This window comes from Sturnus vulgaris, chromosome 9, assembly GCF_052056855.1.
Source record: "Sturnus vulgaris isolate bStuVul1 chromosome 9, bStuVul1.hap1, whole genome shotgun sequence".
Lineage (NCBI taxonomy): Eukaryota > Metazoa > Chordata > Aves > Passeriformes > Sturnidae > Sturnus > Sturnus vulgaris.
In genome coordinates, this window is record NC_142251.1 from 27391919 (window position 1) to 27411210 (window position 19292).

The window sequence follows — 19292 nt, forward strand, 5'->3', positions numbered from 1 at the left end:
AATTTGGAGGGAGGGGGTTTACATTCTCCATTTCAAGAGAGGCTCTTGCCTTTCTTAACAAACACCTGTCTTTCAAACCAAGTCACACAATTAATGTTCTGCTTATAGGTCTGCTAGGCTTTTCCTTGTTAAGCACTTCAGAGCTTGCAGTGATGGGAGCACGTGAGCAAGCAGAGTGACCTACATGGAGGCACCTAATTAAATGGCACAAACATCTGCTGTGAAGTGGGTTATTTACCTAGGATGACAACTGTATTTTAGGAAAAGCAATTAGTCTGTACAGGCACCCTACAAATCTTGGCAACAGACTTGACAGCAGAGCTGCCCATCAGCAGATGAAGGCCCAGATTCCCCAAACCAAGACCCAGTTACCAAGATGTTCAGCCCCAGAGTGTTAAATAGAGAAGCAGGCTTGGATTTAGTGCCAGCTCAGGAAGAAAAGGTGACATGTGATCTGTGAAGAGCATTTTTACATGCAGAGAAGCTCATGCTGAGCCATGGGAGAACAATATTCTTCATTTACAACAGTGAAATGAGGTGGGAACGTGGGAGAAGAATCAGAAGAGAGTCTACACAGATCCAGAACACCCTGATGGGCTTGGGAAGAAGTCTGTGGATGCAATGGACCCTGATGTGGAGGTAAAGCTCAGTTTGGGCACCTGCCAGTATTTTGAGTCAAACAACACAATTCTTAGAACTGAGCAGCAATTACCTGCATTTTGACAGCAATGACCCCAGAAATAAGCTCCTTATCCAATTCCTTTAAGACTACCAGTTTCTTTAATGTCAAGCTGCACAACCTGCAAACAGGAACAGAAGAGAAACAGTTACAATCATGCCTGGAAAAGGAAAAAGCTCTGATCAGCTTTTACACACAGCAGTGTCCCAGTTTGACGGGGGACAGGCTCCAGACACAAGCCACACACTGACACAGACAAAGACAGCAGGAATATAGGAGGCTTCCCTGGCTTCTCAAGACTGAATTTCTCCAACTTTTCATGAACACGAGGTGGACAGGAGGTACATCAGTCTCTGACACAGGCCACAGAGAGCACTCCACTGACCACAGCCTGGGAACCCTTGCTTCCAGTCAGACCAAGAGCTGCAGGGTCAGAGGAATTAAATTCCAGCAATATGAAAGCACAGGGTCAATCTAATTTTAAACTTGTCTGCAAGGCTTTCCTAGATTGTTGGCTTTTTTCAGTTTCAGCCTTCTGGATCCCAAAGATCTCGCTCCCACCTCCTCTTGCCAACCCACACATTCTTCTGCTCACCCCCAAACAAAAGTGCTAGCAAGTGGCTCAGGCTCTCTGATGGAAAGGGCTGGAAGGGGGGAACAAAAGGAAAAGAGAAAGGAGAGGACTCAAGTGGTGCCCTCTGGCCCTGGTGTTCACATGCCACACATATGCAAGTAAATTACATTCTTCACCCAGGCAATGCCACATTGTTCTGGTTAAAGCTGTCAGGGAGATGAAATTCAGCCTCTGCAGCCGAGTTCAGGCTCTGGGTAAGGGGACCACGGCATTGGCACTGTCACAGTTTCACAGATAACTGGGGGGATTCAGAAGGCATACCCATAAACAAACTTCAGGCAAAGATAAACCTGAAACCCAGACAGCTCAGTTTGAGGATGGAAGGATAGCAGAGAAAGTTGCTGGGCAGGCTGTAGTGACTAGACATCATCTGTCACACTGGCCAGGAGCCAGCAGTGCCTTTGTGTCAGTCCTTACTCCATGGCATGGGCATCTCTGGCCTCTGGCATGGAATGCTCTTCTCAAACCCATGCCGAGCTCTTTTCCCAGATCAAATGTAACACCAGGGCTGCTCATGGAGGGGTGAAGGCCAGCAGGAGATGGGGATCAAAGAGGAGCTGATGCTGGATTTTGGCACAAGTGCCACTGACTGAAGCCTGCAGTTGAACTACAGCACTTGACACTGGTGCCAGGTGCCTGACAATGCAGCACTGCAAGGGTGACTGGCAGCTCCATCACCTTTTCCACTGCTTTGCTGCAGTGCCTGAGGGTAAACAGGATCAACCTGGGTGCAAAACAGCAGGAGAGGTGCACCTGAAGGAGTGGGGGCAGACATTGAAGCAAGCACTGCTGGTCTCATCCTGAAACACTCGTGGCTCTGCCTGAGCTCTGCTTTCTCACACAGGGTCAGCAAGAGGGAAGAGCCAGTGCCGTGCCCTGCACCCCAGCACCTCTCCAAACATCTCCTTGCAGCCTCTTCTCCACCCCAGCCCACGCCATCTGTTCTCATTTGCAAGGCTCTGGTTCCTGCTAAAACCCCCCAAAAACCAAGAGAGAACTACAAGCTCTCTCTTTTGCATCGTGACACAGCAGAGCCTGAGATGCTGCAGAAATTACGAAGAAGGTGGAACAACCAGGGCTGCCTGCTCCCTGTCCCCTCCTGTCCCCTGGCAGGCAGGTGAAGCTGCATCTCCCAGCCTGGAGCACAGCACAGGGTGCTGATATTTTGCCCTGCACCCCAAATAAAACAGCAGGCACAGACAGACAGACAGACAGACACACGTGGCTGGGGCTGTGAAGCAGCAGGGCCAGGGGCTGGAGGAAGGCTGGGAAGCCCTTTGCTTTCTTTGTCATGCTGTAGCTGCAGGACAATTGTGCCCAGCTTGCCAAAAACCAGTCAGGTGCTGGGAGCAGAGGTAGGACAACACACTGGCATTGTCTCAGCTGGCAGGCAAGGAACAAAGGGCTTTTCTGTCCAGCCCCGAGCTGGAGGATGGAAAAGGTACGGGAAGAAACAATGGTGTTCTCAGCACACAGAGCCGAGCACAAGGAGGGCGTTCTGTTCTCCGCCGGGCATTCCTTCAATTCATCATTTATGAGCTTTGATCAAACCCTGTGGGGCACTTGCTGCTTGGGGGGGAAAAAAAAAAATAATAAAATTAAAAGCCTCCTTTACAGCGATCAGAAAAACAAAAGCAGTTTAAAAAGACATGGGACACATCTGCTTTCTTTATCCCCCATTGCTGGGCTGCTGGTACTAAAAGGCACTTCACACAAAAAACAATGGAATGTTTATCCTCCCCATCGGCGGGGGGCAGGGTGTGTGGGGGATGGATAAAAATCACTTTAAATCCCATCAAATCACTCTTACTCTCAACATGCTATCGCAGTCGAAGTTGGCAGCTTACAAATCAAAGCAATATTCAGAACATGTGGCAGAAAGGGGCCATACCTCACGCAAATCATGATGAAAAAACACATCCCAAGTGTGTCCCTGCCACCAGCACAAGGATCCTGAACCACTCAGGCACTGGTAGAGCAAGGATTTGTGTGCCATAACTGCCTCTGATAACAGTGCACTTATCTTCTGCCAAGGTTTTACTGTACTTCCATCAAGTCTCAGGGGTCAGAAGAGGGATCAGGCTCACTTCTATCAACAAACCTGTTAGCTTAAACACTGGTAAATAAAACAGACATGGGTGGAGCTGGAAATACGTGGAAAAAGAACAAGGCTGCATTTGGAAGTGTCTAATAAATATAGATACAATCTCTGAACACAGAGAAAATAACCTAGCACACACAAGGAGAACCAAGGAAGCCTCAGGTGTGGAGCTGAAAGAGCCTGAAATATTTTTGAAAGCCTGGGACTGCAGCTCAGGAGGTGCAGAGAAATCCTGTCTGCATGTTTCAGCAGTGACCTACAGCTGTACGAGGGGAGTTCAGTCAGCAAAAGCACTAAGTTAGTGAAGCAGACTTTAATAAGGACAGTGGAAATCTGAGAGCCAGTATTTCCAGCCTTTATTGAAGGTTCAGAGTTGGTGTCCCTGCCAGGAGCTCAGCTGGGTCCCAAAGAGCAGCAGGAGCCTCTGTCCCCTCTGGTGACTCATGTGTCCCCACAGCCAGCAGGTAAAAGGTACTTGCCTGGTCCTGGTTTTGGGTTAACAAATTATGAGACATCTTAATGCCACAACGAAACTCCATCTTTTTACATCACTGCTAGAAAAGAGTTTTAAAGAGAAACCTCAGCCTGACCCAATGGTTTCAATTTGCTTTCCTAATGCAATTTGTGCTGAGCAGCTTCATCACAAGCCCTTTGCTTCAGGAGGCAGCTCTCTGCAAAGAACATAACATTTTGGGAACTGAGATGCAGCAAAAGTGTCCACAACAACCAAATAAAGCGTGGCATTCTTCACTCACTGGATGTTTTGCTTTTGCATCCCTCTGAGTAGGAAGATCAGGAAAATAAACCCCTCCAAGAAAAAGTCTGCCCTGCTGAATTAAATGTCTGTTTCTCCACAGGGAGCACAGTAATTGCACCGAGACCTCGTTCACGCAGAGACAGTCGAATCAACAGGAAGGAAAAATTAAAAATTAAAGACCTGCATTTTAATTAAACCCCACCGAAGTAGAGAATAATAACAGGATGCATCCACAGCTATAGGGGAGTCCAAGTACAAGATGGGAGCAGGAAGACTGTAGGACACAGATAGCCTTTGTCCAGGTTCAGAGCTGTGAAGAACTGTTCCTAGACAAAGTGTTTCACTTTCCTCAGAGGTCTGAAAACCTCAATCAGCCTATGGCTGCAAGGAAGGAATTGGTTTCCCTTTGGCCACTGGACAGTTTCACCTCATCCAAGTTATTTCAGCATTTCAGGACAGCAAGCAGCCTCCTGAGCTGACACTTTACACCCTCATCGATCCCAAAATACATTACCAGCCACTCGGAGGAGACTTGGAGGGAGACACCCACCACCTACACACACACCTTGCCTAGACAAACAGAGCCATTCTGCACATGTGTCTGTGCAGGAGAGGCCACAGCCAGGAGCCTTGAACAGCATTTTGGGGAGATGGCTGCTCCAGGAAGGTATGAATGCCTGCAGCACACTGAGCTGCCTGCACCAGGAAGAAAAGAACAGCACTTGTTGCTGCACTTACATGCCAAGGACAGGGCTCTGTACTGGCCCAGGAGCTAGCTGGGGAGAAAGCAGGGCAGAAGTATTGTCCTCTGATGTCACTGACACATCAGATTTGGGCTCTGGTCAAGGGCAGCAGTAGCAGCCTCGGGAAGATGCTTCCTCACTTTCCAAAGCTTAATGAGACAACTCCCTAAACGTGACCTAATCTAGGTCACCTTATCAGGAAAGCTCACAGGCAAGGTGAAATCAAAAGGAGACAGAGGTCAGGCACCCAGTTTCTACCATGACAGAAACATAACCTGAGCAACCTGCAAAGAAACCTAATAGTCCTTCATTCACATTTCCCACTAAGCTGACCTTTAATCAGCTGTTCTGGCTATAAATCCATTTGAGTAAGGTTTAAGCAGCCAGGAAACAATTGCAGAGCCAGTATTTTCATTGTTCTTGTTCTCAAGGATCTTGAAATCCTTGTCCCAGCATTCACACAGAGAATTAAGCTCTTAAGATTTTGGAGACTAAGAGCTATAGAAATACAACAGAAAAGCTGGAGCAAGCAGGTCTTGTTCAGCCAGATAGGAGGATGGCAGCTTATTTCACACAACAGGTTCTACCCAGGACCTCACAAGGACACACGTGTACAGACAGACACTATCCCTTTATAGCTGAAATGCTGTCCTGCCCACTTCAAATAAATTACAGATAGGCCTACTCCAAACTGAGCAAATAAAAAGGGAGTGGGTATGTTAAAATCTTGCAGATCTGCGTAATTTTTACAAGATCCAAAACTCCACACGGGCACATTTGCTACTTGAAGTTAATACTACTTTTTAAGTATTAAAGTACAGCTGAGCTTAGGTTCCCTAATCCAACATATCAACTGGAAAATGCTGAGAGATGTCTTCCTTCAGTAGGTCAAGACATTGCTGGCTGGCTCACCAAGGGCACAAAGGGATCAGGGTCCCTGCAAGCCAAATAACCCACAAAGCAGAGTTTATATATTCCATTGGCACTTCTCACTTCTTGGTGCTTCAGGGTAGGAAATAGAAAAATGTATAAAACTGGGAAGGAAAGGGCACTGCTGGGACACAGTGATGCTGGTGTTAAAGCCAAACCCCCATAGCTCCACACACTCTTCAGGCAGCCAAGCAGAATTTATGAATTTCTTGTGGCAGTTGTGTCACACACAACTGCTCTACCTGGCCAAGAAGTGAGGTGTTCCAAGTCCCACCTGGGTGTCAGCCTGTCTGACACCAACTGCTCACCTCCAGCCACATGCTCTGAACTGTGCTACTGAGAAACAACAGCTTTCTCTCCCTTCAGGAAATCATCTCAGGGCCAGCTCTTCACACGTAGCAGGGGTAGTTCTTCACACATCTGTTGGCCTCAGTTGGATCTCAGCTCCTGCACACACTGTTATACATTGGTTTCTTACTCTTCAATTTGATGATTTCAAATCCCTTTATAGGGTGGATTAAAGGAGGAAAAAAACCCAGCCACTGACAAAGCAGGGATTAAGTCTGTTTCTCAGACAGGCTATGGAGTATAAAGCAGTCAGGCAAACTCACCTAGGTGTTCACACCACGCTGCCTGCAAAGCCAGGCACGGGCATGAATGCAGATAAATTCATCTCTCCTGGTTTGCTTCTTCCAAACTCAGCATCCAGAACAACAGGACTGCACAGCATCCTGATACCAAAGTGAGCATCACTGAAAGTGCCTGTGCTACTGGTGAATTAGGCAGTGGGAAGATGCTTTATTAGCTCTAAAGAATAAAGTCAACAAATAGCAAAAAGCTGATTCATGGTCAAGGCTCCTGTGACAGACATTTCCTATATTACAGGTGACACAAACACATCTGCTATCTGTTGCATTAATTCAGTAGCAGCTGGAGCAGCCAGGAAGGAAGGAGATGGAGGCAGAGCAGGCACAGGCACATCCACAGACCAAAGGCTTGTGGCAGCTGTGGGTCTCACAAGCCTGCAGGAGATTGCAGCAGAGCCCAGCAATGCCCATCTCCCACCTGAGCACCCAATGAGCTCAGCCAAAACACCACTGCCAGGGAGGGGGAGCCTGTAGGATGTGAGCTGGACAAGGCATTTCTGTAGCTAGGGCTTCATTTCCCAGCTAGTCTGCAGCAAAGCAAAAGGCACAACCCACCCAGTTTAGGAGCCAGCAAGGGTGGAGGGCAGCTCCCCTCACACATTGGCAAAGAAACAGATTCACAAATGAGCAAAGGAATCACGCCCTGGACCCAGAGGAGACTCTGGGAGGAAGAATGCAAAAAAAACAAATCGGGGGTGGGGGATGAAGAGGAGAAACTTTCCCAGCTGGGACAAGCCCAGCAGCCCCTCCACTCCCTGGCTCACCCCTCCTTATGCAACCCTGCCCCCCACCAGACTGGCTATTACTGCAGGCATGCCACATGTTATAAATACATATTATGGCATTGGTTTGTCACAAATATTAAATACTATACGTGTAATATTGAATACTGTACATAGTGCATACATGTGTATAGCGTTGAAATGGTTTTTAAACTATAATTTTAAGAGTAGCACAGGCTAATAAAGTGTTTTTGTAATAAGTAAACTACCTACTTAGTTAAATAACACCCAGTAAAAACACCCACTGCTAATATATCAATTACAAACATCAACCATCTACAAAAATTAAAAACCACAACCTAAATTAAAACTAATAAAAAATAAAACCACAGCCAAAAAACACACACAGTCTAAAAAAAACAAACTCACAAAGTAACCATATGAAACAATTCTTAGAATATAGAAAATAATTTGTAAAACAAAGTTTGAAAATATATGCTAAGTCTACAAATATGCAACGGGCTAATAAATTTTTAAAGTATCTCCAAAACAACAAGGGTACTCTTAACTAAATGTGAAACACCTAGCCATTATAACCTTTTACTTTATTATTTACTTGATTATTTATTACTTACTTTATTTATTATCTTATCTTTTATTAAACCTTCTAAAATCTACCAAAAAAATAAACCTCATTTTTCATACTACAGAACACAGTCCTTCCCATCTGCTTCTGAGCCCTCCAGGACTAGCAGGAGCCACATGTGTGAAAAACGAGGTTTAGTTTCTTGGTAGATTTTAAAAAGTTTAATAAAAGACAATAAAGAGACAAACAATAAAGCAAAAGGTTATAATGTCTGGGTGCTTGGCATTCAGCATTCAGAGCACCCCTGCTGTTTTGGGGACACCCCTTAAATTTATTAGCTGGTTGCATATTCATAGACCTGTCATACATTTTCAAACTTTTCTATAAACTGTTTTCCATATTCTAGGAACTGTTTTACATGGCCACTCCTTGAGTCCAACTTTTTAGAGCATGTTTGTTTCTTGGCTGTGGTTTTGATTTATTTTTTTAATCAGTCTTAATTTGGGCTGTGGTCTTTAATTTTTATCGATGGCTGGTGCTGGTAGCTGGTGTACCCAAGGCCAAGGCAGTTCACTTGCTACAAAGACACTTTACCAGCCTGTGTAAATATGTATTTATAACAAGAGCTAAAGGCTTCTATGCAACTCACCTCAGGGTGTGGAGAAGCACATCTGCCCTGGTGTGCAGCAGCATCTGCACAGCAACTGAGGCTGTCACAGCTGCACCTCTCCAACCTCTCAGCATCCCTGCTACAGGTGAGACCAGCCCCTCTGACAGCCTGCTGGCAAATCCTCCCTCACTGCTGTGTCCAGAATGTTGTTCCCCAAAAAACCCAGTGCCCCAGGAGCTCCCCTCCCCAGCCAGCCAGGGCTGGAGTGCAGGCACATCCAGAGGGAAGCCCACTCTGGTTTAGTATTCAGGATTTTCCTTTCAAGAGCAGGAAGCAGAGCTCTCCAAGTACTCCTGCACTCAAGATGCCTGGTGTCATTCTGCTTTTTGTAGCCACTGCTGAGCAGCCCACAGCAAGAGCCCACTCTGCCCTGCACACTCCTGCTCCCCACCTGGTGCCCTGGGCAGACAGCACAGTCACAGTCCCAGCACACTGTCCCCAAGGCCTACAAACCTTTAGAGAAAAAAAGACTCTGCCTCAAATACTCTGATCTTCCCCTTTGTCTGCACATCAGCCATCAAGAGGAGAAAACGATGCCAAGAGGAGCCTGGACTTGAGGCTCGTGTCAGAAGAAGGTTCAGTGCTGCTCGGGTTAGCTGTCACTGTCATCTCCTCAGCAGAAGAAAGCAGGACCAGAAGCCTCCAGCCAGGAAAGCAGTCAAGGAAAAACAGATGGCTCCTTGGCATGCCCACAGCTGAACTTGCTCCCAGGGCATGAACAGTGTGCCATCCCTCTGCCTGATTTCTCTCCACTTCAAACAGCTCCCACAGCATCACCTGACACAGAGGCGAGCTGAACAGCCTGCCACCCCAGAGACCAGACTGCCTCACACCATGGGTCACATCAAATTACTTCTCACTCAGCCATCCAAGAACAATTCCCAGCTCACTAGCAAGTCAGGCACATGGCCCTCCCACTCAAAGCCAAGATCCTGATGCCATGAAATTCTTAGGATTTGGTGTTTCTTTGGAAGACAACCAGATTACACTGTTTTAAATAAACAGACTGTCTAAAAACTGTTGTAGGAGTTTCTTAAAATTAATTTTTATGTTTGGTTTTGAACTTGCTTTTCCCCTTGCTGACTCATCTGGAACCAGGGCAGCAAAGCCAGGGGCAGGTGAACCATTCCTAAACATTTTCTGTAACCTTGATTTAAACCAGCTGCATCAAGCACCAGTGAAGAGGCTTTTGTTTGTGGAGTTTGCCATGTGGCCCAACATACACAAGCTGGGAGAACCACACAGGCATAATTTAGACCCCAAAATGCTGTTTGCTTCTTTTTACTGAGAGTTCAGTGTCCTGCAAGAGTAAAGGCAGAGCAGCTAGCAGCAGTGAAAAACACTGATGGTACGTTTGGTATTAGCCAGCACAGCAATCAAATATGCAAAGCATGTTGCTGGCAGGCTTGCTTTCAGGCTAGGACAACACAGATCCCAACAATACCATTCCCATTGCAGCAAACCTGTCATTCTGGCCTTCTTCCAGACAGCCGTGAGCAGCCAGCCACCCCAACACCTCTCAGAGCCAGTGATCTGCCCTATTCCTTCAATTGTCCCCTGTTTAGGGCTCCCTTCTCCCCTGACCCCAGAGATGAATGGTTTGACAATGAAAGAAGAATCAAAATTGGTTATCCAAGTTTGAAACATATTCCCGTTGTGCCTAAAATACAGGAGAACTATTTAGCACCCCAAAATACGATTTCTCTCCAGCCTGCAAAAATACAGAACTAACAACTTGAACCATAGGGAAGGAAAACTGAAACTCTAAACCACAAAGTATTCAAAAGCAGGGCAAAAAGGAAGGTTAGGAGAAACCCCAGCTCCACAAAGAGCAATTTCCACAGCTGTACCAAAACCCTGTGTAAATGCTCAGCTGTGCACTCTGACCTCTGAGCCCCACAGCAGCTCTGCCTCACCTGTGCACAGGTGCTTTCACCCTGGGACTGCAACACTGGCAACCCATTGATTCTCTGGCCACAGCTCAAAGGATGTTCCCAAATCAAACACATTAAAACAGTTATAAAAGAAAGGTGGCTCTTTCCCAGAAGAGTTTATTTGAACAGTGCTGGTTTTTACAAGGCAACAACAGCCAGCTGAAAAAAGCAGCCTCCATCAGCACTAAATATAATTCACAAAGAGCTCTAAATCCTGCCACTAAAGCTGGGGCATTCAGCATTAAACTTGCTGGAAACACTGATGAACAGCCCTCAAACTGGAACAAAACACTGAGGGTACAGCAGCTGAAAGGTGCAGTGCCTTGCAGATTTATCTCCCCAGAAAGGGGCAAACTGAGAGGAGCTTTGCAATATTAACAGTGGTCAAAAAAAGGTCTGAAAATGCCAAAGCATTCAGCACTCCTTGCAAGGAAATGCCTCTGATGGAAGCTGCATTGTGCTCCAGCAGATATCCCCTGCATTTTTTCCATCAAATATTCCGGGCAGCACTTGCTCATTTGCACACTGTCTGCTCAGAAGAGCACAGATAAGCTGGGAAGGAAATCACCAGAGAGCAGAAAGAAGGGATCTAGCAAGATTCCAAAAGTCAACCAGCTGAGCACACAAGCCCAGGTGCTGCAAGGATGAGATGGCTGAAGTGAAACTCCCAGCGCTGCTGCCAGGGATGGAACTCCAGCAGCAAGCAGAAGCAACATTTTAACTTCCAAAACCAGCTGAACTGGGCTGAAGAGGCTCACAGAGAATGCAGTGCCCAGCCCGCTGCCAAGCACAACACGAGCTCTCCAACTGCAGCCCTGCAAAGCGCAGAACCCACCACCACTGCAGCAATGAACAGAAACTCCTGGGATCTCTTGCAGGCTTTAAAGCTCACCCGTGGGGGTGACCTTACGCTGAGACAAGCAGCAGATTTTGGATTGGCAAGGACTGCAAGAAAAACCTTTCCCTTGCCCTGAGGAGATACCTGAATGGGGAGGCACCTGCATCCACCAGGACATGCACTTCCAGCTGGTTTGCAAATAGCTCAGATTTTCAGACTAATTCTGATCTCCTTTCAGAAAAGAGCAGCTTAATTTAGGGAAAATCCCAGTCTCCAGGTGATCTCAAAACGTCTCTCAACAAAACCTGAAAAGTGCCTTCCCCCACAGCAAGTCTCTTCACATCTAAATATATCCTGTATGCTCCAGTTTAAAGAACTGTAACTGAAAAAGAAAGCACTTGTTGGGAAATAACTCAGCACAAGGTTTTCTGTTTATTTTTCTTCTCTGTAAAAACCCCTCATGACTGAGATTTCTCTGAGTTTCTCATGAAAAAGGGAGAAAACCTGGCAGCTCAGACACTGTTTACACTCTTTTCTGAAAGCTAACATCACCTTTAAGCTTATCAGGGAAAAAAAGCAACCACAAGTTTTACTAAAGAAGTACAGAAGAATCCTAGTGCCAAACACTTGCAGTGGCAGGCAGAACACAGTGGTTTGCTCAGAAGAACATTTGCATTTCCATAATACTCTAAATCTCTTCAGCAGCCGTGGGAAGTTGAGCTGGCAAGCAGGGATTCAATATTATTTAGAGATTACAGTTCTTCAGCATCATTGCTGGTGATATTTCATTCCTGAAAGCAATAAGGGAGCAGCAAAGCAAACCAAGTGCCTGAACTTGCTAGTTCAATTTGCCAAGAATATTTATTAAAACATCAGTGTAACCTGTATAAGCCAGCAAAACAGTGAGCTTTGAAAGACACAGGGTGCTCCAAGATGCTCAGAACTTGCTACAGACCCCTGCAGGACTTTTTAAATGTTGAACACAAGCAATAAAACAAAAAGTAATTTATAACCATCATAATCCATTCAGTCCCCCGAACCTTTCATCAGGCCTGTGAGTTCCCACTGAAACTGGATTTATCAAGATAAACCGTAGATGCTCTACAAAATAAGCAGACCGAGGTAAATGAGGCATGAACAAGCTGAGTTGGAATGAAAGGCTGCTCTTCTCCAGCAGGATATTGAGGTTCACTGCAGGGAGGGATTACCAAGAAGCCTGTGCAGGAAAAAGACAGCTACTCCATTTGTGAACAAGATCACACCATCAGATCATTCATGGAGGCCAAACTCCACAGCCAGAGCAGTCTCAGCCCCCTGAAAACGTCCTCCCCTAATGCCTCTGCTGATGCAACCAGCTAATGCTAACATGACAACGATGCTAAGAGCAAGGAAAAGATATCAGCATCATTTTGTGCCCAGTGCTCCTGCTCGTGGATGAGGCATGGCACATCTGGAGCTAGGTACACTTACTCAGGCTGTCAAAGAGCATTTCCATCACACAAACAGCTGAGGATCACCTGTGGGGATGAGACAAGGCCAAGTACCACAGCATCAGGATGGGATTTATCCTTGATTTTATGTTGTCCTCACTCAGAGGACCACGCTCAACCTCTGATTTTCACCACATGACTACAGGTAATAGCAAGCACATCAACCTTTGCATCGGGGTCTATGGCTAATCATACAAAATAAATGTATTTATGCACATTCTATTTTTCCAGCACAGCCCTGGTGAGCCCAGCCTCTCTAGAGCACTGGTGTAGATCTTTTACCACTTCCAGGGTGTTTATTTTGAGCCTTCATTTCCATCACTGTGAAGCAGAGATCTGCTCACAGCAAGCACCTTGAACCTGGCTGAAGGGAAACTCTCGAACTGAAGCAGTGGCACAAGTGTTTCACTAAGACATTGTGTGTTATGTAAATCATTTGTTAAGTAATCATACACAAATGTTCATCTAATTACAAATTACCAATCCATTCTCTGTTTTCACACCTGAATCTGCATGACTCAGTGGGGTGCTCTCTTTGCAGATGTAGCACAGATCAGCTTCCACTCAGAACAGTCCTCTTGGAGAGCTGAGGGAGAGTGAATTCACTCGCAGGAGAAAAGCCCAAAGTTACTCATGCAATAGCTTGGAAAATGTGGTGATAATTCTGGAACCAAGATAGGCCCAGGAGACTCGGCAGGAGCAGCAGCAGTCTGCTGGCAGAGGACAGAGAACAGAGAAACAAAAGCTAGAGGAGCCTCGACTCACTGTTCAAGAGTCAGGAACTGTGGGAAACAAGAAGAAATGTTGAATTTCCAGAGATCAGAGAATTGTTTACATTAATCCACACCAAATTCTGACACTGAAATGATTCAAGCCTTCTGAGCTGTCCCAGATCCTGATGAATCATTTCACCTTGTTGATAAATGGACATTGGATCCTGGTGTGTTTGAGATTCAGGCAGCCCCACACCAAATCCTGGCAGCACTGGGCCAGTGCTGTGACTGTAACAGGACACTGCAGCTTCCACTCCCTGGGCTTTGTCTCACACCAGGAACAGCAAGGAATGGCAAAAGCATCCCATGGATCCAAAGAAGGAAAGAGAGCTGCAAAAATTCTCCATTCAGTGGCAAGGCAGAGGAAAGCTGCACCATGCAAGACTGGATATGATGCTTCAAATGTGAAGAAAACTTTTTCCTAACTTTTGTCCTTTATCATACGCCAGCTGATTTCCACCTTACAGTGTGGGGAGAGCAAAGGAAAACTCAGCTATGTCCCCTTTTCTCAGGGACACATCTAACAGATTTCCCCAGCTCCAGACACTCCCTATCTGCACTCAAAAGCAGCAAGTGGTCAACACGTTCTCAGAGCCTGATAAAAATCAAAGTCAAGTGTTCTCAACAAAATCCTTTTCGTTACTGCACTCTGATGGCTACTGGGGCTGCCAACCTGTTCAGAGAGATGCTTTCAGGATGAAGCATCATTTTAAAAATGCATTTGCAGCTGTGCATATTTCACTTCAATCACTCAATTGTGAATTATACCTCAGCAAGCCCATGAAGAAAAGAGGTGGGCTGTCAGGGGGATGCGAAGGGGGAGAGAAAAGAAAGGAATTTCTACCAAACAAAAGAGCTCCAAGAAACTGATACAACTTTGCTGGAAGCTATTCCCAGCCCACTCAACATTTTTTTCTGTACACAGACATACCAGAATCCCAACAAGGGGCATTTTTCCCAGCTCAAATACAAACCATCAGCAAATCTGACCACCACTAGAGAGAAATATGACAACCTAGTGGATGCAAAGCAAAGCAAATAACTTTAAACAGTGAAATAATCTTAGAGCTGTGCAAAGCCAAGAACTAAGAGCCACCTTTGAGAGTGGTGGCAGCCTCACACCAACCCCTGCCCAGTGCCCAGCACGCTGCTTGGCAAAGCAGGAATCCTGTTTGCTCTCCTGACAAGAGCTGCTCATGTAAAATGAAAGCACACAAGACACAAAGCACCTTCCCAGGCCTCCCCAGAAGGCTTGTGATGAACAGTACAGCTTTACAGATGCCCACCAGGCAGATGTCCCTTCTGCTTTTGGGACTGAGAGCCACAGCAGGGGCCAATGGCAATGCTGGGAGAGGCCAGGGAAGAAGGAAAAATCACAGAACACAATGCTGAGACATCGGTGGGGTCAGGACCAGATTTCTGTACTCCAGCACCTGGGTGCAAACTGTTCTTTTAATCCAGAGATCCTCTGGATCCTGAGAGCTGTGCAAAGATGGAAACACCAGCAATCAGGCTACTGGAGCCTGCAGGAGAGCAGTGGTGCCAAGCAAACCTAAGCAGGCAAACCCAAGCAGCAGAAAGCTGGCCTTGAATACAGGTGCAGCAGGAACACAGACAGCCACTTGGACATTTAGGTTGTGATCTGGAACAAGGAAACAATTGAATGGACAAGAAAAGTTTACTACAAATGTTTTTTTAAAGATGCCCAGCAGGACCTGCCATTTAGGTGTCAGAAAAACAGGAGGATGATGACTGAAGGCTGAACTGAGAAAATCCATCTCTGAAATCCCTTTTCCCTGGAAAAAGTTCTAGGTGTTTGCTTGAACTAAGCACTACCCAGGCTTCTGATCCTCAGGCACATCCCCCTGGGCCAAGGGTAAGAAGCCACCAAAGTTTTGTCTCAGTGAGCAGCTTTATACTTGAGCTGCTGAAGGCTGCACGTTGGGAGGAAAAAATCCTCTGATCTGCTTTGGTATCTGCCAGTGGCTGTCTCAGATCCTCACTGGGACTGAACATGAACAGGAAAAGCTTAGCCAAGTACCTGGAGACACCCAAAGTCTATTTGTGAAGTAAGGACAAAGCCCACACTAATGGTCTCAGCTCTATTAAGCAAAATAAAGCAGAATTGTGGCCAAAAGAAGACACTGATCCCTCCAGCCTGAAGGAAATTGGAGCACCTTAAATTCTGGCACAGCACAGGGAAGAGGTAGAAAAGCAAATAAAAGGGAGTTCAGCCCCTAACAAGCCACTAGCAACATGAAATATATATGATCCAGTTCTTGCAGCTCTCAGCTTTCCTTGCAAATCCTTCATTTTGAGGCAGTGGGTGCAACTTGATCAGGAAAGCAGTATATCATCTTTCTACCACCTAGAAAGCACACAGATATATTTTCATCCAAGAGGTCGTTTTGGAAAGATCCTTTTGATGCTGGAAACTGCCCATCTGAGAGGAAGAGATCACAGAGGAAAGGCTGCAGGACAGCCCCAAGGAAAACTCAGAGCAGACCCTGCAAACTGTAAAAAGCAGAGGAGAACGGAAATGGGAGGAGAGCAGGATTAGGAGTGCTATAGATTTATGATAAGTGATGCTCTAACAATAGCTTTCTTTTAAGAAGGAAGCTCTTCCTGCTGTAGTTAATCTAGTTAGCCTGTCCATACACTCATGCACTGGGGAAGGATTGCATACAGGACAGGCAAGTAAAACCACCCACTTTAAAACTCAAAAAATACCTACCAGTAACATGGACCATGGCAGGGGGGAAAGAAAGAGTTGCTCCCCTCAGCAGCTGTCAGGGGACCTGTTCCAGCCTTTACATGGGCTGGATGTCCCAGGAAGGTCTTTTCCAGCCATGCTTTCCATTTTCATAATTCCTCCCCACCCTGAAAGGTCATGCAGATGAAAACATCAATTTAACTAATGCCAGATGGAAGACAAGTTAAGCCATATGAATCTTTGCTGATTATATAATTACCTTCATTTCTTGCAGAAACATGGAAATGCTTACAGTCCCTGGCAGATTATTTTGTACATAAACAAACATTTCTAGGCTGTTTGTACTTTAAAGAAATTAAGTCCACATGGTTTTGACCAACAGCTCGATTACCACGTGGCACATGCATGAAAAAAAAACAAGCCTGAATTTGAATCTGCACCAGGAGGTTGCAGACACCCATCTTCCCCAAGAGCCCAAAAATAATACTTTTTTAATGGGCTCATCAACTCACAGTTATAGATTTAGTGGATAGAAACTTAAGATGATTTGCACTCAGTGTTAAATACACGGGATTATTTTCTGCAGACCTCAAGGTCATTTAATTTACTTCTAATGAACCCCAACCCATCATCAGCGAGGAAAAGAGCACTGGAACGTTCAGGCTCATTTGCTCCTGAGCCAGAGCAGGATGGCAATCGGCAGTGCCAACAACAAACACACCTGAACCTCCACAGGTGACTTAGGCAAGATCTGCAGGGAAATTTCACGTGTACAGGTAAGGACAGCACCGAGGAACTGCTACAGAGGCAGCTCTGTAACTATAAAACAATTCAAGATCCAGGCATGGATGGCAGGATTCCTGAATGGAGCTGGTTGTATTTGTAGGTGTCCCATCAGAAGCCGGCAGCACATGTTTAAATTTGCATAAGAATCGGTGTGAAAGATTCAGTTCCATCCCCAGCAATCTCCAGCAGCTTTGGTTACACTGTCAAATACTCGAGTTAGAAAGCGTCTATTTGGCAATCTCACTGCAAAGAGCCCTTCTTCCCAAAAAAAGGGAGAGCCCACCTCCATTCAGCCATCTCTTCACCCTGACCCGCTCTGCAGCTCCGACGAGAGCTGGAGAACACACACAAGCCTTGGGACCACCCAGGGTTTATGGCACAGAGCTAAAACACCAGCCTCTAAACAAGGGGCTGGGCTTCTCCTCCCACAGCCCTTCAAAGTCACTTCCTTGGCCACGAAGAGAAGCTCCACCGAGTTAGAAATGTGGTGCAGTGCTGGGTTAAGTGAGTTACCTGCTCCATCCCCACCTGCACAACCACAGCAGAGAACTGATCCAGCTGAACACAAACCCACCTCCTCACCTCTGGCCCCCCATAAACCTCCACCCTGATGATCCACTTCACCAATTAGTCAATTCTCTAATGCTTGCACTGGCACAAGATGCTGGCAAGCAGCAGCCAAAGCAGCAGACACACCATCTTCAGAGCAGGTAAAAGTCACCTCTAGCCTTTATGGTGTCAGGACAGCACAACAGCTCTGCACACATCTGAGAGAGCTCCCCAAGCTGCTGCAGCCCTGCTGTAAGTGGCAGGAGAGGTAAATGCCTGTGTCTGACCCCTCCAAACCTGCACTGCACAGAGGGACAGCAGGAAGGCAGCCCTGATGCCGGCTGGGAGGCAGGCACTACAATTCCCTGTCTCTGTCACACACCGTGCTCACACAGCTGAAATCAGGACACACACCACAAGCTGAAGTGAGGACTACACACATAAGACCTGGGAAGTTTGCAGGACTGTACTGAGATTGGACCCCATAACACAGACACCCATTTCCAGCACAGCCCCTCCAGAGGCAATCAAATCGAGCTCTGGCACAGCCTCCAGCTGAGGTGTGCAATCCCTGAAGAAACTCAAGACTGAGTGACCTCAAACGATCCTGCTATATTTGTAAAATCTGTGTGAGATGTCCTCCAACAGCCCCATGACTTTCATGGAAGCTACAACACCAGACCAGCTCCCTAAAAGAGAAAGGAATCCATGTCCCCAGCATAGAAAACGGGGTTGCTTTCTGAAGACCTAGGCCCACAGTCCCAAAGCCAAAGGCATCCAAAGAGAAAGCTGTGCCTCCAGCTGGTCCAACAGAACCTTGTGAGCTGCTCTCTGACATTTCAAGCTGGTACAAAGCTCCCCAGAATTTCACTGCTGTGACTTCGGGATGTACTGCAGAGCTGCTAAGTGGGCAGCAAACTCTCAGCAGTAGAAAGAAGGCTACAAAATATGGTGGAGCACCAGCTGGAAAAAGTCATGTACTAAACGGAAAGGAAGGCTGTGAATGAGCTCAGACATCCTCACGGTGAAACTGCACCCAACCATAAATTAACAGGAGACCACACTGCTGTGTGAAAGGGCACCTTGTCCACCTCACTGTGTGTTCCCACTTCTGATCTAAGACACCTGCTCACGGGTTCTTTTGTTTGTGTTGTTTTGCAGGTGGGCTGAACACTGCAAATTGCTTCTCATTCCCAAAGCAGCAGAACGTCTGTGCAGGTCCCTCTGACAGAACACCCAGGCAAGCAGCTGCAAGAAAGGGAACTGCAGCGACATGAAAATCCTGCACAAGCTTTTCCATGACAGGTCAGTGCCAAGCTGGGATGTCACGGCTTTAACGAGAGCACCCAGCAGAGCAGCGCGCTCCGAAGGCGCAGGCACGAACGCTGAGCCCCAGCCCTGCAGCTGTCCCCTCTGGCTGACAAGGACAAGCCAGGGGAGCGTGCCACCAGCCTGGTGACCCAGGGGACAGCACAGCTGGGGCTCTCAGCACCGAATTCCCCGGTGCCACCCGGCGTGGATGGAGCCAGGACACGCACGGCGGCAATCCGGGATGCGGCAGGGGTGGTGCCCGAGTTAATCGCGCTCCCAGGGCAGACTGTCCTCTCTGCAGAAAGGGGATACACATTATATGGACTATATATAGATAAGGCTTCCTAAGAATCTCCCCACGGGGGTTATTCTCTGCTCTATATCTAGATCTGGCTTAGTGCCTGTTGGGAAACACGCACCAGGCAAGTG

At 46.8% G+C, this 19292-nt stretch overlaps 1 protein-coding gene across 11 annotated transcripts in view; it reads right to left on the minus strand.

Moving 5' to 3' along the window:
- The window catches only part of PACS2 (phosphofurin acidic cluster sorting protein 2), a 72811-nt gene that overhangs the window by 45399 nt on the left and 8120 nt on the right, over positions 1-19292 (minus strand). For all 11 annotated transcript variants that reach the window (XM_088170239.1, XM_088170236.1, XM_088170234.1 and 8 more), the window contains exon 2: positions 713-800. In XM_088170239.1, coding sequence (XP_088026365.1) covers positions 713-800 — 88 coding nt within the window. The remainder of the gene's footprint in view (positions 1-712; positions 801-19292) is intronic.